Source organism: Vicia villosa, linkage group LG1, assembly GCF_029867415.1.
Source record: "Vicia villosa cultivar HV-30 ecotype Madison, WI linkage group LG1, Vvil1.0, whole genome shotgun sequence".
Classification (NCBI taxonomy): Eukaryota; Viridiplantae; Streptophyta; class Magnoliopsida; order Fabales; family Fabaceae; genus Vicia; species Vicia villosa.
The window spans coordinates 53,198,223-53,222,286 of record NC_081180.1 but is presented as its reverse complement, the minus strand read 5'-3'; the positions used below and the strand labels follow the sequence as shown (position 1 = coordinate 53,222,286).

Below are 24,064 nucleotides of genomic sequence, written 5' to 3'. Positions count from 1 at the left end.
TAGGGTGCGAGCGATGCTTGATGATATTGATGAGTATTGTAGGTTGAGTATAATTGGTCGATAGGTTTAAGTTTGTGATAAGTAGATTATATGCATGCTTAATAAGTTTCTCCTCTCCAAAGAATGTATTCTTTCTTGTTCATATGTTTAATTCTCACATTTACTTTTTACCAATTCAATCCAAACTCATAACTATGAAAACTGTTGAACGGCAGTTTAATGCACTAGTCCCTGTGGACACGATAAATTCCCGGATAAATATTTCCAAATCTTTTGTTGCTTGCCGCTTTACCGCTTCAACAATAGGTCAAACGGCCTGTGGATGTTAAAAGTTCTTTGTGACAGGGGGAGTTAATTTCAACTGTCCAAATAAATCTTTTCATGATGACACCTGATCAAGAAGATATCTTAAGTCTCATTACTTAGAAGATTCAAGTTCCACTTGAAGGGCTAAGTCATGGTTGTACCTAGCAAGGAAACTTGAAAACATAAAGTTGTGAAAATGTGAAGTTCCTTCTAATCCTAGTCTTTATATCTTAGAGTGCTCATTTAAAATATGAAGGTCAAGAGTATGTTTTGACGTACCATGGTAATCACACATACACATACAAGTATTTTAAACCTTCTTCGATTTCATGAAATCTATTGAGAACCTATTAAGGCTTGTGTGAAATTGATTAGGAGGTATTTGTAATTAATTGAGAAAGTTTTTACATTGCCTAATCGATTAAGAACTTAGTCCTATCATTTAAAGCAAGATAACTAACCTCTTAATCGATTAGAAAATCTTTTAGTTGATTAAACCATCTAGCAATTTTAGAGTTTTTTTTTGGGATTAGAGTTGCCATTTTTATAGGTGGTTTAATCGATTATCGGCAAGGGTTAAATAATTAATTAAATCAATAAATTGACCCATAGATTATTTCTATTATGAGCTAAAATTTTGATTAGAAACCCTTTCATCTCTCTTTTACTCTCTATGCTTTGTTTTTATTTTTTACGAAGATTTTTGTAGTACCGAAACACCATAAAGCCCTTGTAAGAGATTTGTTACAATTGGTGTTGTGCTTTATTAGATTTATTTAAGAGTGAGATTCTCTTCGAAATTGTAATTTGTATAAGACTTAAAGGTTGCAAACTAAATCTAAAAAAAGCTTGGGTGAAGGTTCTTGAGCTCAACCGGTGTTAAAAGCTCTGTTTAATTGTTGAAGATTCGTGGGATGATCTTGCAAAAGTTCAAATCTTATCTTAGTGGAACTCTTAAGAGGAAACTCTTGGAGACAAGAGTAGGTCAAGTGGTTAGGCCGAACCTATATAAATCTTTAGTGCATTTTCTGTAAAGTCTTCATCTCTTTAATTTCTGTTAATTATTTTATTTCTGTTTTGTATCCCTCTTCATCTTCTTCATTCTTCTATAATATTATTCTTAACCTATAACGTAACCGTTTTAAAAAGTAAAAAGATTTTATTGAAATTTAGAAAAAAGCAATGCGAGAAATGTGATTGATGAAATGCCTCAAAGAAATGGCTTTTAAGACAAATTTAGGTACCAACAAAATTGGTCACTAAAATTTGGCATCCAGTCGACATACACGTTGGCTTCCACATAAGTGCTACATAGACTATCTCATTGACTTTGGCTAAAATATTATAAGAAAATGACTAATGTGATACTTTTTGAAAAGTTGAGGGACTTGAATGGTTATTTTTAAAATTCTGAAACCACAATAAACCCCAAATACAAGATACATGATGAAAAAATGTATTAATCCTTTAAATTATAACATAGATCTTTAAATGGACTAAAAGTCACATTTAAACTTCAAAAAAGTCAAATATAAATTTAAAAATAATTATATAACAACTTGTCATATCTAAACAAGGTTGTTAATGATGGGTTACATAACATAATATATGTTGGGTTCTAAGTGTGAGTGATAAAAGTTCCACATCAATTATAAATGGAGGAAATGTTGGATATATAAGAGAAAGGACACATACTCCTAATGACTTAAGATTTTTTATGGACATGTGGCGTCAAGGTCTCTTTGATCATGGACATTTAGCCCATTAACACTTCTGGCACTCCCCAAACTCCCCCAACAAGTGGCATTAGAGTTTGTTGGTTCGGTGTTGGTTGGCTCGGCGGGGGACCGGAAATGGGTCCTTTTTCAATTGTGAAAGTGTTGAAGTCTCACATCAACTAGAATATAGGAAATGTTGAACTAGTCCTTACCCTCATTGCCTTAAGGTTTACGTTTAACCCATTAACACTTATGGCGCTCCCCAAACTTCCCAACAAGTGGTGTCAGAGTTCTGGTTGACTCGGTGGGGGAGCAGAAGTGAGTCATAGTGTGGATCAAGGTTAGTGATGTGGGTGAATCACACTTGTAAAGGAGATTGTAGGGTTCCAAGTGTGAGTGATCAAAGTCACACAACGACTAAAAATAGAAGAAATGTTTGATATATAAGAGAAAATACTCATACCCCTAATGGCTTAAGGTTTTGGGTGGACACGTTACGTCAAGGTCTCTTGAATCATGGACATTTAATCCATTAACACTTCTGGCGCCTTCTGAATTCCCTATTAATATTGTATGCTATTATGAAATGAGATTTTGATTTCGTGATAACTCGCTTGCAATATTATTTTTGGGTAAAATTGGCAAGTTTATCGATTTTAGCCCTGTAAACCCGTACTAATATTGATAATATTGAATAATATTGTACACAACGCTGAGTGATAGTGTTATGACTACTTTCCCCTATGTCCATTAACACAATAAAAAAAAGGCAAAAAATTTGAAAAATCATTCAATACATTTTTTACAGCCTATCAATACCAAAATGAATGCAATAGTTGTTAGTTCATGCAATCCTCCACCTTCGATTAATTTTTGAAATTTAGAAGGATTGATTTTTAAAGAAATTAATTAATACTTGTTTTCTTGAATGGTTTGATTTTTTTTAGATGAAGAATGACTTAAACTTTTTTGAATGGAGAATGAGATTAACTTTAAGGATGATATTTTTAATTATCGTATAAATTAGCTTTTGTTTTTTGATCGTGGAGCTTTAATATATCATTGTGAAATAATTTAAATTATTTGTTACGAGTTTATAAGACATTTTACTATAATAATTTTATATATTTTTAGTTTTATAATTGAATTTAATTTATGCATTTATGGTAACATATAAATTTATATTGTATATATATTATTTTTTAAATTATTTTAATATGAAATAAACTTGCACTAAAGTATGTTACAAAATTACATAGACAATACGAGATAAGGTGATAACTCAAAATTGGAAATATTGTGTCTAAATTTTTAAATTTTTGACCATATTATACTTACACGTTGTATAGCATAATTTGGACATCTAATTCTTACCCTTAAAAAATTAAGTGCAAATGTTAATCACATTTGTCCTATATACAAGATTAGATACTACATGTGAAAAAAATTGTTAAGTGCAAACGCTGATCGCATTTGTCCTTATAATTGGTTCCACGCACTCCACACCAAAAATTTCACAAATTTTGATGAAGGGTATATCCTTCTTGTTGTGAACATGTTCCCTCGTGTATCACATTTGGATAAGGTTTGAGTGGTAACTAGTTGTAATAAACTAACCATTTTTATATGCATAAAAGTTATAGTTAGTAGTATCAAAAAAGTAGTAGTGAGTCATAAATTCAATTGGTGCAATCTGACTAAGACTCCCTAAGTTTATGGTTATGGACTTGATCCCTAACTTAACTAGTGGACATTGTAAATTTACCGAGAAACAATCCTTAAAAAGATACCTTTAGGATGTGTTTGGTTTAAGAGAGTAAGCAACGAGAGAGATAGGGGAGAGAGATGCCGGAGAAATAGCCACTTCTCCTGTTTGGCACATAAAAGAAATAGTGAAGAGAGATTAGTTTTTGGTGGGTCCTACCACCTTTTTATTTCTCTTCAAATGAGGGAAGAAAGTGAGAGGAGAAACTTGTTTTTAGTTCTTTTTCATATATGTCCTTGTTTTTTCAATATTGATGAATAGTTATTTATGTGCTTTGACGTGAGGTTGGAAAGCTAGGAAATGGTACTGGAAACACAAGATAAGAGAAAAACATTTATAAATGAAGAGTTTTTAAATTAAATTATTTATGAATTAATCAATTAGTAATAAATATCAAAATAAAATATTTAATTTGATATTGAATAGATATTAAAATAGTATGCAGTGTATTGAAAAAATAGTAAGGTAATATAGTGAAATTAATTATTTGATTTAAATAAATAAAATAAAAATAACCTTAATAAATTTTTTTATAAGGTCATTATTGTCAATTTAAAAAGTTATTCTACTTCTCTCTTTTCTATTTCTCTTCTCTTTCTATTATACAAAACAATCATTTAAATCTACTCTATTTCTCACATTTTTCTCTCTTCTCTCACTCTCTCTCACCCATTTCTCTCTTCACAACTTCTCTTCTAAACCAAACACACCCTTAAGAAAAGTAAAAAACTCAATATTTTATTAATTATTAACTAGCTGGGACACATAAGTTCCCTCGTTTTCTTCATTTTATTTATACACATACATACATGTCATAATTGAACAACTTTCCACTTTGGCATTTTTCTTCAAGTATCTTCTTGATGATATTTTCTCATGTTCACCAATCGTCCATTATGAACCACAAGCTTAAAGATAATTTCCTACAACCCAAACTTTGCCATTTACTCCTGATTTTATATAATAATTCTCCCTACGTGTCATCCACATAGCATTATCACCTATAATTTCATTTCTTTGTGCCTATCTATTTACATTCTAAACCTTCTTAACTCAAAAAATCATACTATTATTTTACTATATGTAAAACACATGTACTACACTAAGAAGCTGATGAATCACATGACCATGACCATGATGTTTCTTTAGTTAATAGTTTCGATATATGCTAAGGTTGGTTTCCTTGATTTTAGCGAAGATTCTACTATGTTTTATATTCTCATTGGACAGTGTCCGTTTGTATAATTGGTGAGATTTGGATTCTGAACAGTGATAAAGATGGAGCTCAAATCTTTCTCTTACAATTCTATGTCCACATTTGAGATTGCAAAATCTTCTTCCACTTTGTTCTCCAATTCTAGGCACAAATTTGGAGTTAGATACTCTAACCAATTCAAGTGCAGCAGAGGTAACACTAACAACCTAATTAGATTCTTTGTTTTTTTTTTGTCTGTGTTTTTTGTATGAAGTTTAAAGACATGGGTGGTTTGGTTTTTTTCATCTTGAATTTCAGGGTTGTTTCTCAAGAGTTATAGTGCTTCAGATGAGTCTTATTTGACAGATAAAGGTGTTGTTTATTCAGTTGGTTCAGATGATTTTGCCGCATTAACTACAAGTTCAAATAGTGTTAATGGCTCAACTTCAAGCTTGTATTATAGAAATCTTATACTTGGTGCTTTTGATGATGAGTATGGAGGGGTTGTCATTGATCCAAATAGGTTGCCACAAAATTCATATGCTTTTGCATCTATGCTTTGTTTGTCTCTTTCTCACTGGAAAAAATTGGTAAATTCATCAATTCTTGTGTATGATTATCTTTTTAAAGCACTTTCTAGATTATTGAAAATTTTACATTATGAGGTTTTGTAGGGAAAGAAGGGGATTTGGCTTAAATTGCCCTTAGAGAAATCTGATCTTGTTCCAATTGCTGTCAAGGTAATTTAACTTCCTGAATGTATTCCTAGCTATGAAGCACGGACACCCCAAACACGACACCACACTGATGATTATTTGAAAAATGATTAAATTAAACGTAATGACAAGTATCAGTGTCGGCGGTGTCCGACATGGACTAAGAGACGGACACGCCTTTTTTTTAGAAATGTCGGTGCTACTAGATTACGAGACTGTTTGGATCGGCTTATTTGAGAACTTAAGATAACAGCATATGATATCTCCATAAGTTGTTTAGAATGACTTAAAAAAAACAGATTCTGTGGTAACTGATTTTGGTATCAGGAAGGGTTTGAATACCATCATGCACAACCGGGATATGTGATGTTAACTTACTGGATTCCAGAAGGACCTTGCATGCTTCCGGCAAATGCTTCGCATCAAGTAGGAATTGGTGGATTTGTCATCAATGACAACAATGAAGTATGATTTTTTTTTCTTCTCTTTATAAACTTTTCTGCATTTGATTTAGCAAGTTCTAAAGTTTGTGTAATTTCTTGTGATGAATTTGTAAAGGTACTTGTGGTGCAAGAGAAGCATTGTTCTCCTGCAACTCTTGGCCTTTGGAAAATACCAACCGGTTTCATTCATGAGGTATGTATGCTTCACTTGATTTTCCTGAAAATCGCAAACTGAGAACACTTGATATTTGATCACACAGTTCGGCCAATTGTGTCTAGCTATCTGACTGCAAGTTTCCGGATTATAACTATGTGTTGGAGTTGTACATTCTTTCATGTAATGTAATTATGTTGCAACTTGAATATAATCACTTGTGTGAATTATCTCAGGCAGAGGAAATTTATACCGGAGCTGTAAGAGAAGTGAAGGAAGAAACTGGTGTAAGTTTCATGTAACTTTGAGAAACTATTCTTCTTGTGTTTTTTTAACTTATGCATGAGGTTGCAATTACAAGTTTCAATTGCTTAAAATGATGACTTTCTTTGGATGTTGTGCAGATTGATACAGATTTTATTGAAGTCATAGCATTCAGGTAACAACACCAATCACGTCATCAAGAAACTTAAATATGTAATCACATGTATCAGCGTCATATTAGTGTCAGATACTGACACATGTCAAATATCTGACATATTTTGTGACAGATGATCTAATTACCTAAATAGAATCTAGTATGGTCATAGAATGCTACACATTATAGTTTTTAATTCTGATGAACTTTATGATGATAAATTATAGGCATGTACACAATGTGGCCTTTGAGAAATCAGATTTGTTCTTCATCTGCATGCTAAAACCACTGTCATCTAGCATCACTGTGGATGATCATGAAATTGAAGCAGCAAAATGGATGCCACTGGTTGAGTTTGTAGAGCAACCACTAATACAAGAAGATTCCATGTTCAAGAAGATTGTCGATATCTTTATAGCGCGTCTCGGGAAACGTTACTGCGGCCTATCAACTCATCAAGTAGTTTCCAATTTTGATGGCAAGATTTCTTCTCTATACTACAATGTCATTGACAATGATGATGCAAACTGTGTTGGAAAATAAGACTCTGAAAGCTGAAAACTGAGCTAACCACTACACTACTAGTACAGATATCCGGTAGAGTAATTTGTAACATATTATTAAGTGCAGTTTTGTTTGCTAATGTGTATAAGTGTTAATATTAATAAAGAGTTGTAATTGAACACCAGGGAACATTACATTTTGTTCCTAATTTGTGTTTGGAATGTAGAACTATATGTATAGAGTATGTTGATTGGCTTCCTTTGTTAAATTTATTGAAACAATTAACCAAATCAAATCAGCATGTATATTTGAAGATTAACATGCTATGTTAGAGAAAACGGCTATTGTTGATTGTTCTAAGTGGATGAGAGATGACACTAGAGAAAATGTTTATTCTTTGTTGCGACATTCATTGAATCAATTAGACAATTTCTTATTCCAACCTTAGTGTTTGGGATGCATTTCTGAAAATTCGAAAATGCATTTGAGTATTCGATGATGCATCTACGAACACACCAAATATCATTTTTTGTCAAAATTTAGTTCGGAGATGCATCTCCGAATTTACTCTTAGGAAAAATTCGGAGATGTCTTTCCGAAATCACCACGTCTCTTAAGGAAATTGGTTTGAAGATGCATCTCTGAATTTTTGCCTGTGTAATTTTTTTAGAATCAGTTTTCAAGTATTGTGGTGTTTTCATTTCAAACTAATTTCAATTACATTAAAAATATCGTTATTTATTTCAACGATTAATAAAAACGAATATTATGGAACCACGTAAAGCTTTAATAAAACCAAATATTATAGAAACTTAATATATTAGTACAACCATTGTTCTCAAAGTTGATTAAAATTAAACAAAATACAATCAAATACTCTATTATATATTCGTAATACTGATACCATGGTTCCTCCTCTGCCTACGCTAAGCCACGGTACTCCGTGCCTCAGAAAGAAAGGATTGTCCTGGGGCGGCCGTTTCATCTCCACCTCTCGCAAACACTTCGAACTTGATGCCCTGACGTGTAAGCCGCATATTATTCTGACTGAGCAGCAACACATCAACAACATGGTCATCCAATGCTTGCTGATTCTCCAAGAGCTCCTTATGAGCAGGCCTAGGTGGAAGCCCAGGAGCGTCATGTGTCATGTAAGGGTGTGACACTTTATAGAACCATGTCATGTAACCCTCAACATAGCTCTACTAGATGATTCTCAAAATTCACCAGAATGTCATCCAAGTCTTTGCGAACTGTACGAATAAAAGCAACCTTGAAGGGTGACTTGGGAATGATCTGCACGTACCTAAGCTGCTGCTTGCACCACTCGGGTAGATACATGCATATGATATTGGTCCCACATGCCAACCATCCAAAGTATAAGGAAATATGGTCGAATGAAACTCTATCTCGGTGAGCACCGTATGGCCTCCATTTGGTCGTCATGTTGAGAGCGGTCAATATACACACGGTACGACAACAATATGATCATTCCCTCTACTAGGGACAAACCAGCAAGCATATGGCAAAACATGAGTATAAGTCGGGGAATGTGCAAACCCGTGGATGCGCTGATAGTGAGCTAGGATCTATTCCTGAAAACCAATAAGAAAAAAATGTATCAGTAACAAGTGTAAAAAGAAAAATTAGTTTGTAATAACTTAGTGGAATTTGGAAAATACTGTAAGCATGATGCATGAGTCTATCATCTGCTTTGTCGTCCATTTGCAAGTTTTGTTCAGGTTATGGTGCAAGTAAACCAAGCACGATGTCCCCTAATTCCACTGCGAATGAACCCCAAGTCGATAAAATATTTTAGGTAGGCCACATCCACGTAGTTAGCATTTTTTGTCCACAAACATGAACGTGCTAGCCAAGAATGAGAAGTAGCACCTCATGGCACACTCCCTAAGGTAAGAAACCCATAAATAATTGGTGTTTGGGTGTTCAGATGTCTCCAAGTTTTTTTCATACAATTTCGTCAAATAGGAAAACTTGGCATGTGCACCCCGGGTGCTTCTGCATAGCTTAAAGGCATCATCATATTCAGCTCCCAAAAAGGTCACCATCATATCAATGACCTCAGTCCTGGTGATCTTAGAATGATCAAGAAATCTTCCTCTAATAAAAAGGTGTATGATGCATGCTACATCATCTAGTGTAATAGTCATCTCACCAATGAAGAGGTGGAAAGATGACGTCTCACTATGTCATCTCTCAGCAAATGCAGCATGCATGTCACTGATGATATTGGTGTAACCCGAAGCACAAAGATTTACAAGGATTTAGAGGTTAGTTAGCTCGATGATGATTCTGACCTAGGACAAGTAAATATGGTGTCGATTATATATCCATGGGATTAACACGAATCTCTTTGTTGTTTTTCTAAGAGAAATGCCCTACATTGACTCCATTGTGGAATGCCTTCAATCAATGTCAACACCTACGAACAACACTTCCCACAACAAAAAAGGAAGCAACCTACATCGAGGAACTGTTAGAAACCAACGTTTACCCCAAAGTGAGTGACATTAAATGACACTATCATGTCACGTACACGCATATAGATTACTCTAGCCTGAGTGCATCACCTTTGAAAAAATCTAATTCATTGCCTAACACGATTAAGGGGATAAATAACTTAACTGACCATATGTAAGTGTCGATCTTGAGAACTCACCCATAGGCAAACTAGTGTGTACATTCAAACACGATAGAATGCAGACACCGTTCACAAGCAAGTAGACCAACCACAAAGATTCGTCTGCACTATAGTACCCCTCAAGCTTGGATACGCGAAAGCAACAAACTTAAATATGGTAGCTGGCGTCGGTCATCAAGAAACGAGGATAACATCTACAACCTATAAAAACACATAATATTATAGAGGAAAATCGATCAATAAATGTTTTCATGCCAACGATTTTGAATTATGTAGTCAATTGAAAAGGGGATCAGAGAAGGGTTGCACACGCTTTCCTTGCAGTTCTTTCGGAAAGATAAATAATCTTTGAGGTTATTTGAAATTTTCGTAAATAAATTGCTAATTATGAGAAATATTACGAATGAAAATGTTATTATAATCCTCAACAGGAGACTCTAAATTGTGCTTCTCACGCAGATCCCTCACTTGGTGAACACGCTTAGAGCATAGCTATCGCACCCCCTCTTAGGACATAGCCACTCCAATATTGTAGGCGGCGAAGCCCGAAGATGCTAGCTCCAAACCAGTACAAACTTGGGGAAAGGATAGGAACCCTAACTTTTCCTGGGGACGGTTCCTAGTGATGCTGGAGAAAAAAAATCAACTCTCCCCAACTAAACTTAGTTGTCATTCCAATCGCACTGATCGAAACCTCTAAGGTCTGCGAGCACACCAAATGCCATTAACAAACAGGCAGCGAACAAATTCAAAGATCTAGATATGGTAATTCAATTAGAGTATTGTAGGAGTAGAAACCACCAGTTGGCTTGATGCCTAGAAGTCATAACTCCTACAACTCAAATAACGAAGCAGGAAGTCAAAAATAAAATCAAACAAATCATACCATGCACATAATTATACATAGAGGCATCAAACAAAAAGGTAAATCTACATAAAACTATTACTTTTATAAAGACACAATTGGTAGTGGACATTACACATATGAAATAAAAAATAACGGAAAAAGTCATGCCTCTCTACCCTGAGATGTCGCACTAAGTTTGTCCACCAAAGCCTCATCCCTAACAACCTTGAATGGGATTAATTATAAGAGGGGAATAAAGACGACTAGGTGAAGCTTCTCCTCTTAGTCAACTTCTGATCAAAGACCCAGTACACGTTTTCAAAGTTTATTGGAGGGACTCGTTGACTTTCTTCATTAGTTCAGCCACATGCTTATCATGAAATTCACAATATTTAGTGTGGGATTCCTTTCCCTCAAGAGGAGATTTGAAAGCCTTGTCGGCACAGGACTTTGTCTCCTTAGCAGTAGTAGTTATTTTCGTTTGATGCTTCCTTTTTGTATTTAGGGATGACTCGAGGTCAGCAATCCTAGCAGTTAAAACAGAAGAAGAGTGATGATTTTTGCCTCCTTCTAAAGAGCCTATGATCGAATGACCTTGTTTTAAAAGGAAAACATTTCCTCCTAAAGCTTTCACCATTTCTATTCCATAGCCTAACACTTCCCTTTTCAGGTATTCCTTAGTCTCAGGAAGATTATGAAAGTATACCAAATCTTCTTCAGACACAACAATAACAACTTCCTATGGAGTGTGAGGAATATAAACCTGTAAGATGGTTGGAAGCTTGAGAAGAGGGTTGTTCGAACCTGGAGCACCCTCTTGGACAGATGAGCTTATTTAGGTGAATCTTCTTCCAAGAGAAGACCTTGATCTTGACCTCGATCCCTCTTTGCTTGAATGGTAGGGGACCAAGGCTAATCCTTAACAACCACATCGGTATTGGCAGGTGAAGGATGATAAAGTATAAGAGTGGTTAGGAAAGCTTTAGCATCAGTAAATGCAGAAATATTAGTGGGAAGAGGAGTGATATATCGGTTTAGAGGAGCAATTTTAACGCCTTCAGTTGCCCGCTCCACAGTAATACCATAGATTTTCCAAAGAATCCATTTTATCTATAAGTATAAACACCAATGTTAGAAAAAAGAAATATGGGGTATGAGTCCACCCTCACCAAAAATTTCTTTTCTGTCCAAACGACCGACTGCACACATTATAGCGTAGGTATCAATGGAACTTTTCCTCTACTAAGAAATTTTCACTCCAGTATGACCATACCTCTCTTCACAGCCAAGTCCCTAGTAGAGAGTCTCCAAATATTCTGCCATCATAATTTCTTGGGAAGTAAGAGAATCTAGTTGGACACCAAATGAGTGAGGTCCACAATGGAAGTGGACTCAGGCCTAGTATTTTCAAAACTTATCTATACAATGGCAGGGACATTCAATAGTGATGGATAAAATGTGGAGTGGGTTTCCTGATTACAGTGGCTCACCAAGATAAATGCTCCTAGAAGTCACCTTAGCTTTTGGAAAAAGGGGATAAACAAGGGAACATGTTGATGTAGCACAACGAGTCCTTGATCCCTGATGTTATACCTAGAGGGTTTCCAATACCGATACTCGTTCCAGAACTGGAACACCTTTATACAAGCACAAGCGCCAGGATGAAGTTGAGATGGGGAAACCTTCAGAAACTTCAGCATATCCACCTTAAATTTGGAGAGGGGAAAGTTTATCTGGGTGAACAGAGACTCATAAAAGGGAATGATGCACCCCTCGAAAGTGTAGCACATCCTCTTGCCTGACTCCACGTGAAGAACCGACCAAACAGAAGGACAACTGACTATGATTTTAGCAGCACTTACAATCGTCTGGTCACTTAAAAACGGAAGTAATTCCCATTACCTCCGAGTCCACCCAAATGAATTTGTTAGCATTAGTCGACTCCGCCAATGTGACTCCTCTATATATAACTCATCAGCCTTTAAAATACTAAATGGGTTAAGCCAACTGAAACCATTTGGCTGGGCTCCATGCTCCAAATGATCTTAGATGTCTATGTCGCTTGGGTCCCAACAATTAGCTTTTCAGTAATTATTAACGAAGTTTTTGGCATCCTTCCTATTCAAAATGTCAGTCTCCATCTCTGGAGTCAGTAAAGTAGACGAAGTTGAGAGCATTTAATCAACTACGCGATCGTCTCCTACATTTTTGTCAGAAAGAAGATAATCGAAAGAAGACCCACTATTGGAAGCTCCCTCATCTAGAGAACCTCTAGAAATCTCCTCCGAATCAGAATCATCAGATACTGATATAACCTCTTGGGTTATTTTATTAGTGACCAAGTTGGGAGGATTTGAACTAGAATATATACTTGTCCTAACTAAAAGAGAGAAATCACTACTCTCAAAATTGATAGACAAAATTATGGGACTATCGTTCACATCAGCCATAGTAAAGAAAATGTTGAAGATATGAAAAAGCTTAAGGTGAGAAGAGTACCTAAGAGAAGTATAGTCTGACGGGAAAGGTAGAAGTCAAGTAAGAAGTATAAGGATTTGTTCAAATAGCAAGCGCTCTTAGAAGTACTTTTGGAGAAGATAATGAAAGCCACTCTCAAATGGAAACTGATTTTTCGAGGATAGCAAAAATTTCTCCTAAAGCTCGAAAATCCTTATATATAGAAGAGGGCGACAATCAACGAACTAGATTAGTAGGAACGAGAAGTTACATATCAACGACTGGATTTCACCTAGAAAATGTAAACGAACTCAAGTATACTCGAACGCTCTAGGAGAAAGCATCATACCCTAAGTTGGTAACCTAAAGCCACGTGTTTGGAAAAACTGGCGAAATGTTTCAATGGTAAGGAATCATTTAATGCCCTTGTTCTCCATTACTTTTGTAACTGATTCAGGACTTTTCCGCTTCTCTTAATGGTTGGACACCATTGCTAGAGGCCGACCATGACTTTGAATATTTTCAACTAATTCACACCCGCCAAACCTTAGGGGCAATTGTTCTGGACGGCCAAAGGCTCAATGCAAGGGCCCAACCAGACACAAGCCCAATCAAAATTATCCGATGTATAAAGTCAGCACACATTATATTCAAGGTAGACTTTTATGATCTCTACTTCTTACTATACTCATCTTGGACTCTAAACTGACTTTTACATTGGAGTATTAACCTTGCAGGCTCACCCTACACCACCGTACCAGATATCAAAATCATCGATTCTAGAGTCCTATATCATTGATAAACACCGATTTTCGTTCCATAATGTTACAATAATATTTTTAATTCATTGCAAGTATAAATTTTTTTAAATAACTTATATGAGTTTAGTGATTAAAAAGCCATGACTAATTAATAATGGTGTAAAAATATTATAAAACTTTAATAATAAAGGATAAAAAATTGAAAGGAAAAATAAACTATATTAAAAATATTGTAAGAAAGAATGATAAAGAAGTGTGGCTCGGAGGAACGCCCAAAAGGCATATTGCGAAAGAAGAGTTTGTCTGATTTTAGGCTTTGTGGGACGCATTCGAGCCACCTTACGTTTCTTCTTCAACTTCCACCCCAAATTACTCTCCAACCCCTTTCCCTTCCTCTTCTTCCTTCCCCATTCTCCTTTCGTAAGTTTCTCTTTCTTCCATTGCTTCTTCTTCTATGATCCATCTTTTTTATTTTTTCAATTTCTAATTCACTTTATTCAAGTCTTTCATATCCATTTAATCCATATAATTATTAGGTAATTTCACTTTGATTTTAATTTCAACCTCACCTGCATTTTCTCAGTAAAACCCCTTCATAATAATTGCAACCATTTCAATCAAGCTTTGGTTTTTAACCCCAGATGAAAATTTTGGATTTTTCATATACCCTTTAGCTGTAAACAATGTCTGTGTAAATGGGTTTGTTTGCTTTTTGAAAATGATGATTTTGTTTTGTATGATGTTTTTAACCCCAGATGCAAATTTTGGATTTTTCATATACCCTTTAGCTGTAAACTATATATATGTAAATGGGTTTGTTTTCTTTTTGAAAATAATGATAGTTTTTGTATGATGTTTTTAACCCCAGATGAAAATTTTGGATTTTTCATACACCCTTTAGCTGCAAACTGTGTTTATGTAAATGGGTTTGTTTGCTCTTTGAAAATGATGATATTGTTTTGTATGATGTTTTTAGGCCAAGCGAAGAAGAATGGGGTTGTGTGTTTAGAGGATTAGAGAATTGGGGGAGAAGAAAAGGAGGTAATCTTACACAATGCCGTCTTTGCGAAGGAATGGTAGTTTGGAAAGGGTGCCAGATAGCGAGAAAAAGAGTAATACTATGGTATACCTTAATGTGTATGATCTTACGCCTGCCAATAATTATCTTTACATGTTTGGTGTCGGGGTCTTTCATTCCGGTATAGAAGGTTTGTCTGCTTCATCCTTGTACTCGTGTTCATGACAAGTTTTTTAATTGTGTTTGGTTTGGTAAGAGAATTGTGTTTTGTATTTATTGGCATGTAATTGCCTTATGACATTGTGGGGAAATGTTTCACCGTTGAATACAACATTGTTATGGTTTGTATTTATGAAACTTATGTATGTATTGGTCTGTTTATGAATAATGGCGCGAGAATATGTCATCAGATAGTTGTTCATCCGCCTATTCATTGAGGTTTCTTATTTGGATGAATTTACTGCATTTGATTTAACTATCTCCTTCAAAATTTCGAGTTTTTGATGATTATTGGTTCCATTTGTTTTACAAATGTGAATGGCTATGGTTATAAAATGGAATCACGTATACCCTAATTGGCTATATTAGTATGAATACTGCCAAAGGCAAAGTGTCAAACCCCGGGGTATTTCAGTTTGTCAAACTTCCGACTAACTTCGTTCATGGTTTTAACTTTTCTTGAATAGTGCATGGCATGGAATATGGCTTTGGAGCTCATGAGTACCCGACGAGTGGAGTATTTGAGGTGGAACCTAAAAGTTGTCCGGGCTTTATCTACAGACGATCAGTATTGTTAGGCAGCACCGATATGTCTTATTCACAATTCCGTTCTTTCATTGAGCGTCTATCCGCGAAATATCATGGAGACAGTTACCATCTGATTGCTAAGAATTGCAACCATTTTACGGATGAAGTTTGCCAAGAGTTAACTGGAAAGCCTATCCCCGCATGGGTAAATCGGTTGGCCCGTGTTGGTAAGGACTCACTTTGTCTCTGTGTGTTACATTTAGGATAAGGCTCCTCTAAACACATCAATTCACTATAGAGAGTAAAGTGAGAAACATTATACGCCGTTTTCATAAGTTCTCCCAAACAATGTCAAACTGACTAGGAGTATTGTGATTGCATCTACTAGTATAGTTTTAAGCTGATCAAATGCGGTTTAAATTTCAGGTTCTTTTTGCAATTGTCTTCTGCCCGAAAGCCTTCAGGTTGAGGCTGTCAGACATCAACCTGATCATATTCCACATTCCGGTAAGCCATGAATGAAGACAGCTATATATCAACAGATTGTCTTACAATCTTCTATCTTTCAGACTGATTTATTGGAAAGAAACACTTTTGGCTAACATGTGTTATTGCAGATGAAGAGGAAACAGAATCTGAAGACCATTCTGTGTCCGATGATAGTGAAGAGGAAGATTCGAATCACCATTTGCTAGATCCACAGAATGGCGTTGTCTCGTTTATAAAGGAAAAACCAGTTGCTGAATGATTTTTTCCCTTGTTAACTTAATTGTGATTATTATTATTAATTAATAATAATTTTTATTCTTTTTTTAACTTCCTTCAATTATATCTCTGCGGTATTAGCTCGCACAGTGTAATGAATTTTCTCAACTGGAATATATATTTGGAGGTCCGAAAACATGTTTTGAATTACAAACACAATTGTAGTCTGTGTTGTAAATCTCTTATTTGTTATATGCTTCAAAATGGTGTGGCTTTAGCTGTAAATGCTTTCAAGGTTCAAACAAAATTGATCTGATATGCAGTTAATCTGATCATAATTAGGAGAGACATGTTTGCTAACTTCACACTGTAAATTCAGAAACTTATTAGTTTTGGTAAGTAATTTCTACAAGAATATTCGTGTTTTTTATTAATAAATTAATACTATATCAAATCTTTAACTATCTCTCATTTGGATGTCATTGTCAGGTTTCATAATATTTTACTTATCTCAACTTAATTACTGATTTTTAAGGCCATTTTTAAAATTTAAAATGGGATCCTTTTTCCACTTTTAAAATTTTTACACATGATCATCAAAGAAAAAATTATTTTTAATATTATATATTTTTTAAAAAGTTTTGTTTTGCAATTGCAACAATTAAAAATTAACTTTTTATCATTCTTAATTTCCACTCCATACGTGTTTATATACATGCCTTTCAAGATTTTCGTGCAAACTTGAAATAGATTCAATTAATAAGTAAATTTTAGATATGCTTAACTTTATTTGACAGGCCTACTCATTGACCCTCTTTTTATTTAAGTATAAAGTTATTGACAAAATAAGTTATAAAGAAGTCATTGAAAAATTAAAGAATAATATGTTATGCCAAATCTTAGGTAACGACTTGAACAAAAATAATTATGAGATCCCTCAACACATTTTTAGTATTAACCTTGACACGAATAACTGAATTAACCTTGACACGTTTATAGTAGCATCAGTATAATAACTTGTTTGAATAAATAATTAATTGACATCTTATAGCACAAGTATTTATCAAAACAAATATTTATGTATAACAAATATTTATGTATAAATTTACATGAACCATTCTTATTTCAATACTAAAATAGCTGTTATTTTCATGATGAGTTATTTCAGAGTAGGCATGGCAACGGGGCGGGTCGGGGACGGTTTTTACCTCTCCCAAACCCAAACCCGAATCTCCAATCAGTCCCCGTTACCCGCCCCAAACCCAAACGGGGATGGGGAATTAAAACCTAAACCCGTCCTTAACAGGTTCGGGTTGGGTTCAGGTATCCCCGCCCCGCCACCATGTATTTCGTAAAATCAATTTTTTTAATAAAAATATTTACTTTTTCAAAAATCAAATTACATTATAAATAACAAAATAAAATAATCTCATATTGAAATAAACGGGCGGGTTCGGGGACGGGTTCGGGGTGGGTACTAGTGTCCCCATTACCCGACCCATCCCTATGTTTTCTAATCGGGGAAAACCCAAACCCGAACACAAACCCAGTCAAAGCGGGTTTTCTCCGTCAACTTCGGGACGGGTTCGGGTGGGTACCCGTGGGTCTGGGTTTTATTGCCATGTCTATTTCAGAGAACTTAGGAAATAAGTTTATTAAAAAATGTATAAATTGTTTTTATAAGATAGTATATAATAAGGCAATACAAACAAGTCCTTAGTGTGAGGGATCATTTTATTGGATTTATTATTCTGTAAGTGCAAATTGCATGCTTAAACTGAAATTTTACACTGTCTTGGCACATGCCTGCATTCACAAGAGCGAGCTCAGGCAATTCTCCTCAAAGTTTTTAGAAGCAGACATAAGCATTGCACCCATAAAAAAACTATCTTGCAATGGAAACACTTTCACCTACCAACTTCTCAGAAAAACTAAGCCATTATTAGGACAATATAAAGGAAGCATGTGGATTGATTGACTCGTATCGTATGACACTCATCATTTGCATTCAAATGAGCAAAGTAGCGAGATATACAGAGGAAAACACGAGTTATTGATTCAGCCCTATCATATACATGAATTATTATCGGGCATAACAAGGGAAACATGTCAAACTTAGAGACAACTTAGGCTAATTTTTCAGTACACATGGATGTCAACACTAATTCCTCCCAAGTGATTCGTTCTGATGGAGCAACTGCTTTCTCTGCGTAGTTTTTCAGCAGAAATCTTCTCGTCGGTACCATATCGCAGCCAAAGGCATGACATTCTTGCAAATGCGGCCTCTCCAGCAACTCGCACACGATAAACAACGCTCAAATCTGCCCATATTTCACTTGACATGGTTACTGATCGACAATTTGGGTCGTATCCTTCAAGATCTTTCTCTGTTACCACAACTACAGAATTGTCATCAAATTTTACAAGATCTTGTGAAGCTGCTGCGACCTCAGAAGCCTTTACTAATAGATCAACTGCAGGCGAAAATCCAACAACCCTCCTCAAAATAAGGTGGCGGTAGTAATCCTGGACAGCCTGGAATTTCAAAAATTAATGAATGAAGATTAACCATTCACAATTCGTTATTGTTTTGTTAACACATTATTTTTATTGTAATAAAAAATGGATTCGAAAATAGTAATATTGATGGGTTCTTAAAATTGGGGATCCCATTCAGAAAAAGAGTATCCCATTCATAGTAAATATAAATTTTGTTCATTTTCAGCAACAAACATACTAATGATAAAAAGAAATACAAGCATCACACTTACTTGCCACTGAGAGGAAGCTAAAAGCACCCTTGGCCGAATTGACTTTACGTATTCATATGCAGCATCAGGTGACATCAATTTGTGGTGCACCTACACCAAAAAGATCACAATGTAAGAAAATAACAGCACTAACCTCTCATGCTCTGATTTTTCTACTCTCTTCTATGATTGGGAACTAACCAGATAACAAATAACAATAGTTGTGCTGCGACCCCGTCCAGCTTTGCAGTGGACATATGTAGTACGTCCAGACAATGCATTTTCTACATCAATAGAACCAAATCAGGGAAAACCGTCAAAAACAATAACAAACAAGTGCATATAGAGATGCATTTTACAACTTCTACATGCACTATGATGCATAGGTACGGGTACGGGATACGTCATTTTTTTTAAAAAAAAAGTTACGGGTACATTGATAAAATGTAAGAGTTTTCTATAAAATATATGCTTAGAGAACTAAATTGTTAAGTTCACAACAAAACATCACTATAAAAGATTAAAAAAATCAAAATTAATGTTAAGATACAACAATGAAGAAATTAAAATACACAAATAGACTATATTGATATTTGAGAAAACAAAAATTTTCACTCGAAATTGAATAATGAGAAAAAATGAAGTACCCCGAGTACTGTACATGTGCCCGGTACTTTACAATATTAGAAGTACCCATGTTTCAGAGTACATGCATATGAACCAACTTGCATAGTACTTACTATGTATGAAATCAACAGCGCGGCATATGTCATTTAGTGGAGGAGCAAAACAGTAATCTCTAGTAGGAATCACCAGATGATCAATCCCATGAGCCTGCCAAATTTAAACAAGAGATTAAGACATTGAGTACATTTTAAGAACACATGAAATTTATCATGAAAACACCCAAGATGCTATAACAACCGAGGCCACAATGCCTGGGTAGCTAGAATATGCATAAGAACTAGAGAAATTCAATATTCCTAATTAGCTGCACAAACAAGTATTACTCCTTCCTTCCATCACTTTTCCTGAAGCACAAGAGCGTCCTTGATTCTCAGTAGAGAGATAGAAAACATATTATAACTACACCCATTATTAGGAAATAAAATAAATCTAGTATTCAAAAGTATTAACCTAGAAAGCAAGTGATAAAAATGAATCAAAATCAACCCCTCAAAACACTAAAACATCCTAAACTAGGAATACTCACATGATATAATGTGGTTGGAACTAAAGTCTCATATGACTCATTCAACGTGATGACCCCACGAACACCAAGATCTTTCAAGCGAGGAACATCGATAGGAAATGGAACCGCACCTAACAACACAAACTGAAAATTAAGTGCATCAGATTCAGAACACCCTTATTCCCAAACAATAGAAGCCATTTTCACATATAATCAAATAAAAACATGCATGAAGAGACACCATTAAATACCAGCACAAAAGAAATAGCAAATTATCAACCCAATATCACCCAATATGAAACCCTACCTCATCAACCTTATCCCACCATCGAAACTCAGCCTGAAGCCTATTCCTAACAACATTATAAACAAGCGTGGGATAGAATAGCGCTCGAGCGCCTGCTCCAACCAAAACCCTCTTCGTATCGGAACCAACAAAGCTCCATTTCCCGAAATCTCCACCTTCTTCAACCTCACCTCCTTTCAATTCCTCAATACGCATAACTCACTTCCGAATCAAATCAACAATTACAATTTACAATAACCTAATTCACAAATAATAACAGAAAAGAAAATCGACTGTCCCACAAATTGAAATTTGGGGATCACGGAAACGATTATGGAAACCTAGAAATTGGGAATTCTACAACAACAACAATTAGAACAAGGAAAACGAGAGAGAGAAAAAGCTTGATTCATGAAATAGAAAGAGGAATTTTCCATCATGTCATAGGAAGAATCGATCGGGTTAGGAAGATGGATGATTGGTTGAAAAAATCTGCAAGAGAAAGAAAAGAAGAGGAAAGAAAATTATGGAGAGGGAGAGAGATGAAATGGTGAAGGTAATTTTGATGGAAGGAGAAAATGGCTCAACAAACTATGAATGGGAAAGTAAAGGATACGGGAAAACGGGTGAAGAAGAAAAGAAGAACAATATGTTGTGGAAATTTTATTTATTTATTTATTTATTTTGTTAGATAAAATGAGATATGAATGAAAGTTACATAAAGGACCACTCTAGCTTCTTCTTATGGATCAGATTACCGACCTTCTATATTATTGTTTGTACTTTTTGCATTATTGTGACATACTTGGTGTTTCTTTAATTAATTTAACATAGTTGTTTTTTGGCCACATTAATTATCTAATTAATAATAATTTAATTGATGAAATATATTTTGTTTCAACTTAAAATTTCTAAATCAGTATTTAATTTTTATTTTTATATTAAAAGTTTTATAAATATTGTGAAATAATTTAGTCACAAATTATTTAAATCTTTATTTTTTTAAGTTGAAGTTAATTTTTAAATATTAATATAAAAATAAAAATCTTGGAATAAAAAAAAAAACCAATTCAATACCACTCCAACATAAAAATAATTGAATTGCATTATTTTATTTTTGGTTGAATCACAATTAATAATTAAATGATAATTTATTATAACTAATAATCAAATCACATCTAATTTGTTGGATTGGAAAGAAAAAGAGAATAAGGCTATGTTTGGTAACACAAGTTTTCAAGCTTATAGCTTATGTCTTATGTCTTATAAGCTTATGTAATAATTTAGACCCGTTTGATAACAGTCTTTTCATCACGAGCTTATAGTTTCATTTTTGACAAGATCACGAGCTTATAGCTTATAGTTTTTTTTTTACAAGATCACGAGCTTATAGCTTATTTTACTAGCTTATAGCTTATTTTCTTCTTTTTTATCCTTATTATTTTAATTAAAATTCATTTTTAACCCATATAATTTATTTCAATTTAAAATAAATCTCTCTTCTTAGGTAGGATGGAAAAATATATAAATCTCTTGGAAGGATAGAAAAATAAATCACAATTTCTCATAATTAACATTGTGAAATAATATGATTATTGCGCATTAATTTTCTTAATTCAAATTGATTTGAATCTTTTGAATATTTTAATTTTTTCTTTAACCATCATTAATTACAGTCCCAAATGTTTGTGACGAATAAAATATATAGTATAAGTTATTTTATTCAAACTACTTTATTCAAATTATTTTAATCAAATTACTTTTTAATATTTAATTTATATTTTGATTTGGTCTTAACAATATATATATATATATATATATATATATATATATATATATATATATATATATATATATATATATATATATATATATATATATATATATATATATATATATATATATATATATATATATATATATATATATATATATATATATATATATATATATATATATATATATATATATATACTAGTCCATAATTTAAAATATCTAGACTTTTAATAATTATAATATATTTATTTTGGGAAAGATAGTATATTTATTTTTAATGATGACATTTGTTTTTATATTTACAAAATTAGATCATTTGGTACTTGTTACCAAATCAAATAAATATAATCACATATATTATATTTATTTATTATTTATAACATTGTGCAATTCGTGCGAACGCACGGGTAGATGACTACTCATGGTAGATTTATGTATCGTTGTTTTTGTTAGTAATTTTTTTATGATAAAATGTTAACATTTATATTTAAAAAATTTGCTACTAAGACAATTATGATTGATGAATACATAATTTCCTATAAAAACAAAAATTTGTTATTCTTTTTACATTTTATATACATTTTTAACCATCACTATATTATATTAATTTACTATTTATAACAACATTGTACGAACCGTGCGAACGCAAGGGTAAATGATTTCTTAATTATTTTCTTTATTTTTCTATTAAAATATACATTTTTCGACGTGCCAAAGCTACTTAATTTTTTTTATATAAAGTTAAATATCATTAAAGAAAAAGGATTACAAAAAGAGGGGGGGCCAAACCAAACTAGGGGTGGCAAAACGGGTCGGGGCCCGCCGGGCAGCCCGCGCACCCGCCTAAATTTGGCGGGTTGGTTGGGATTTTAGGCTCGCTGCTCGCCAAAGCCCGCCCCGCCAAAACCCGCCGCCCGCCATACCCGCCCCGCCAAAGTCCGCCGCTCGCCAAAATCCGCTTCTCCTCCAAAACTCACTCTTTTTTTAGTTAATTCTAGTAATTGTAATTCTTGATGATTTGTTTTATACATTTATTTATAAATATATGTAATATTTTTTAGAGTAAATTTGTTAAAAAATTACTTTTATAAAAAATTATTTTAAAAAATAAGTGAAAAGTTTAATTAAAAGGTAAAAAAACATATTAATCTATTAAAAAAATATAAATAAAAATAGACGGGTAAGCTCGCCGCCCGCCAACCCGCCATCTTGGCGGGGCGGGCATGATTTTGATGCCCATTTTACTTGGCGGGCATGCTCTCCCCGCTCATTTTTTGGCGGGCATAAGGTAGGGCGGGCGGCGGGCGGGGCGGGCGGCCCGTTTTGCCACCCCTAAACCAAACCCTCACTAAAAAAAAAGTAATTCTAAAGTTAGGTCGTCCTAACTTGTTGGAAATTACGCTAGATGAGATACTTTGCGGAATAGTAATGAAGGACTAGTAACCATCTACCAAAACTCCTTCATTTGCCAACAAGTCGGCACACGAATTGGCCTCTCTATACACATGTGTAACCAAAAAAAGAATATGTCTAGTATAAGCCTGGCAGTTATGCCATCTATTCCTAAGATGCCAAGGGATAGATGCTTGGTTTTTGAAAGCCTTTACCACAAGAGAAGAGTCTGTTTCTAACCATAAATATTGT

At 34.2% G+C, this 24,064-nt stretch overlaps 3 protein-coding genes across 4 annotated transcripts; 2 read left to right on the top strand and 1 right to left on the bottom strand.

The window, feature by feature from the left end:
- Positions 1-4,665: 4,665 nt before the first annotated feature.
- LOC131606379 (nudix hydrolase 8-like) lies at positions 4,666-7,557 on the top strand. Of its 2 annotated transcripts, XM_058878623.1 has the most exons (9): positions 4,666-4,962; positions 5,060-5,197; positions 5,303-5,574; positions 5,659-5,724; positions 6,028-6,165; positions 6,259-6,336; positions 6,534-6,584; positions 6,702-6,736; positions 6,943-7,557. In XM_058878623.1, exons 2-9 carry the CDS (start codon positions 5,068-5,070, stop codon positions 7,256-7,258), a joined length of 1,086 nt encoding a protein of 361 aa, XP_058734606.1. In that variant the 5' UTR covers positions 4,666-4,962; positions 5,060-5,067; the 3' UTR covers positions 7,259-7,557. The 2 variants fall into 2 exon arrangements, with proteins under 2 accessions (XP_058734606.1, XP_058734600.1); XM_058878617.1 differs by having other exon boundaries at positions 4,667-5,197.
- A 6,654-nt stretch (positions 7,558-14,211) lies between these two features.
- Positions 14,212-16,527, top strand: LOC131638011 (deSI-like protein At4g17486). Its single transcript, XM_058908570.1, has 5 exons — positions 14,212-14,366; positions 14,923-15,154; positions 15,651-15,938; positions 16,138-16,218; positions 16,329-16,527. The coding sequence occupies exons 2-5, from the start codon at positions 15,001-15,003 to the stop codon at positions 16,457-16,459; spliced, it is 654 nt and encodes a 217-aa protein (XP_058764553.1). The 5' UTR covers positions 14,212-14,366; positions 14,923-15,000; the 3' UTR covers positions 16,460-16,527.
- A 1,842-nt stretch (positions 16,528-18,369) lies between these two features.
- On the bottom strand, positions 18,370-21,308 carry LOC131638008 (phosphatidylglycerophosphate phosphatase PTPMT1-like). The gene is made up of 6 exons (XM_058908567.1): positions 20,666-21,308; positions 20,380-20,502; positions 19,907-20,000; positions 19,368-19,450; positions 19,188-19,277; positions 18,370-18,951 (listed from the first exon to the last, which is right to left on the bottom strand). Exons 1-6 carry the CDS (start codon positions 20,858-20,860, stop codon positions 18,556-18,558), a joined length of 981 nt encoding a protein of 326 aa, XP_058764550.1. The 5' UTR covers positions 20,861-21,308; the 3' UTR covers positions 18,370-18,555.
- Between the last annotated feature and the right edge of the window lie 2,756 nt (positions 21,309-24,064).

Bases quoted from the DNA above. Each gene is read 5' to 3' on its own strand.
- LOC131606379 (XM_058878623.1), top strand. From the start codon at position 5,068: ATGGAGCTCAAATCTTTCTCTTACAATTCTATGTCCACATTTGAGATT. The intron at 5,575-5,658 runs GTAAATTCATCA...GAGGTTTTGTAG, and splicing joins TTTCTCACTGGAAAAAATTG to GGAAAGAAGGGGATTTGGCT. The intron at 6,337-6,533 runs GTATGTATGCTT...GAATTATCTCAG, and splicing joins CAACCGGTTTCATTCATGAG to GCAGAGGAAATTTATACCGG.
- LOC131638011 (XM_058908570.1), top strand. From the start codon at position 15,001: ATGCCGTCTTTGCGAAGGAATGGTAGTTTGGAAAGGGTGCCAGATAGC. The intron at 15,155-15,650 runs GTTTGTCTGCTT...TTTCTTGAATAG, and splicing joins CTTTCATTCCGGTATAGAAG to TGCATGGCATGGAATATGGC. The intron at 15,939-16,137 runs GTAAGGACTCAC...TTTAAATTTCAG, and splicing joins AAATCGGTTGGCCCGTGTTG to GTTCTTTTTGCAATTGTCTT.
- LOC131638008 (XM_058908567.1), bottom strand. From the start codon at position 20,860: ATGCGTATTGAGGAATTGAAAGGAGGTGAGGTTGAAGAAGGTGGAGAT. The intron at 19,278-19,367 runs GTTAGTTCCCAA...TTTTTGGTGTAG, and splicing joins CTATTGTTATTTGTTATCTG to GTGCACCACAAATTGATGTC. The intron at 18,952-19,187 runs GTAAGTGTGATG...TTGAAATTCCAG, and splicing joins TAGCTTCCTCTCAGTGGCAA to GCTGTCCAGGATTACTACCG.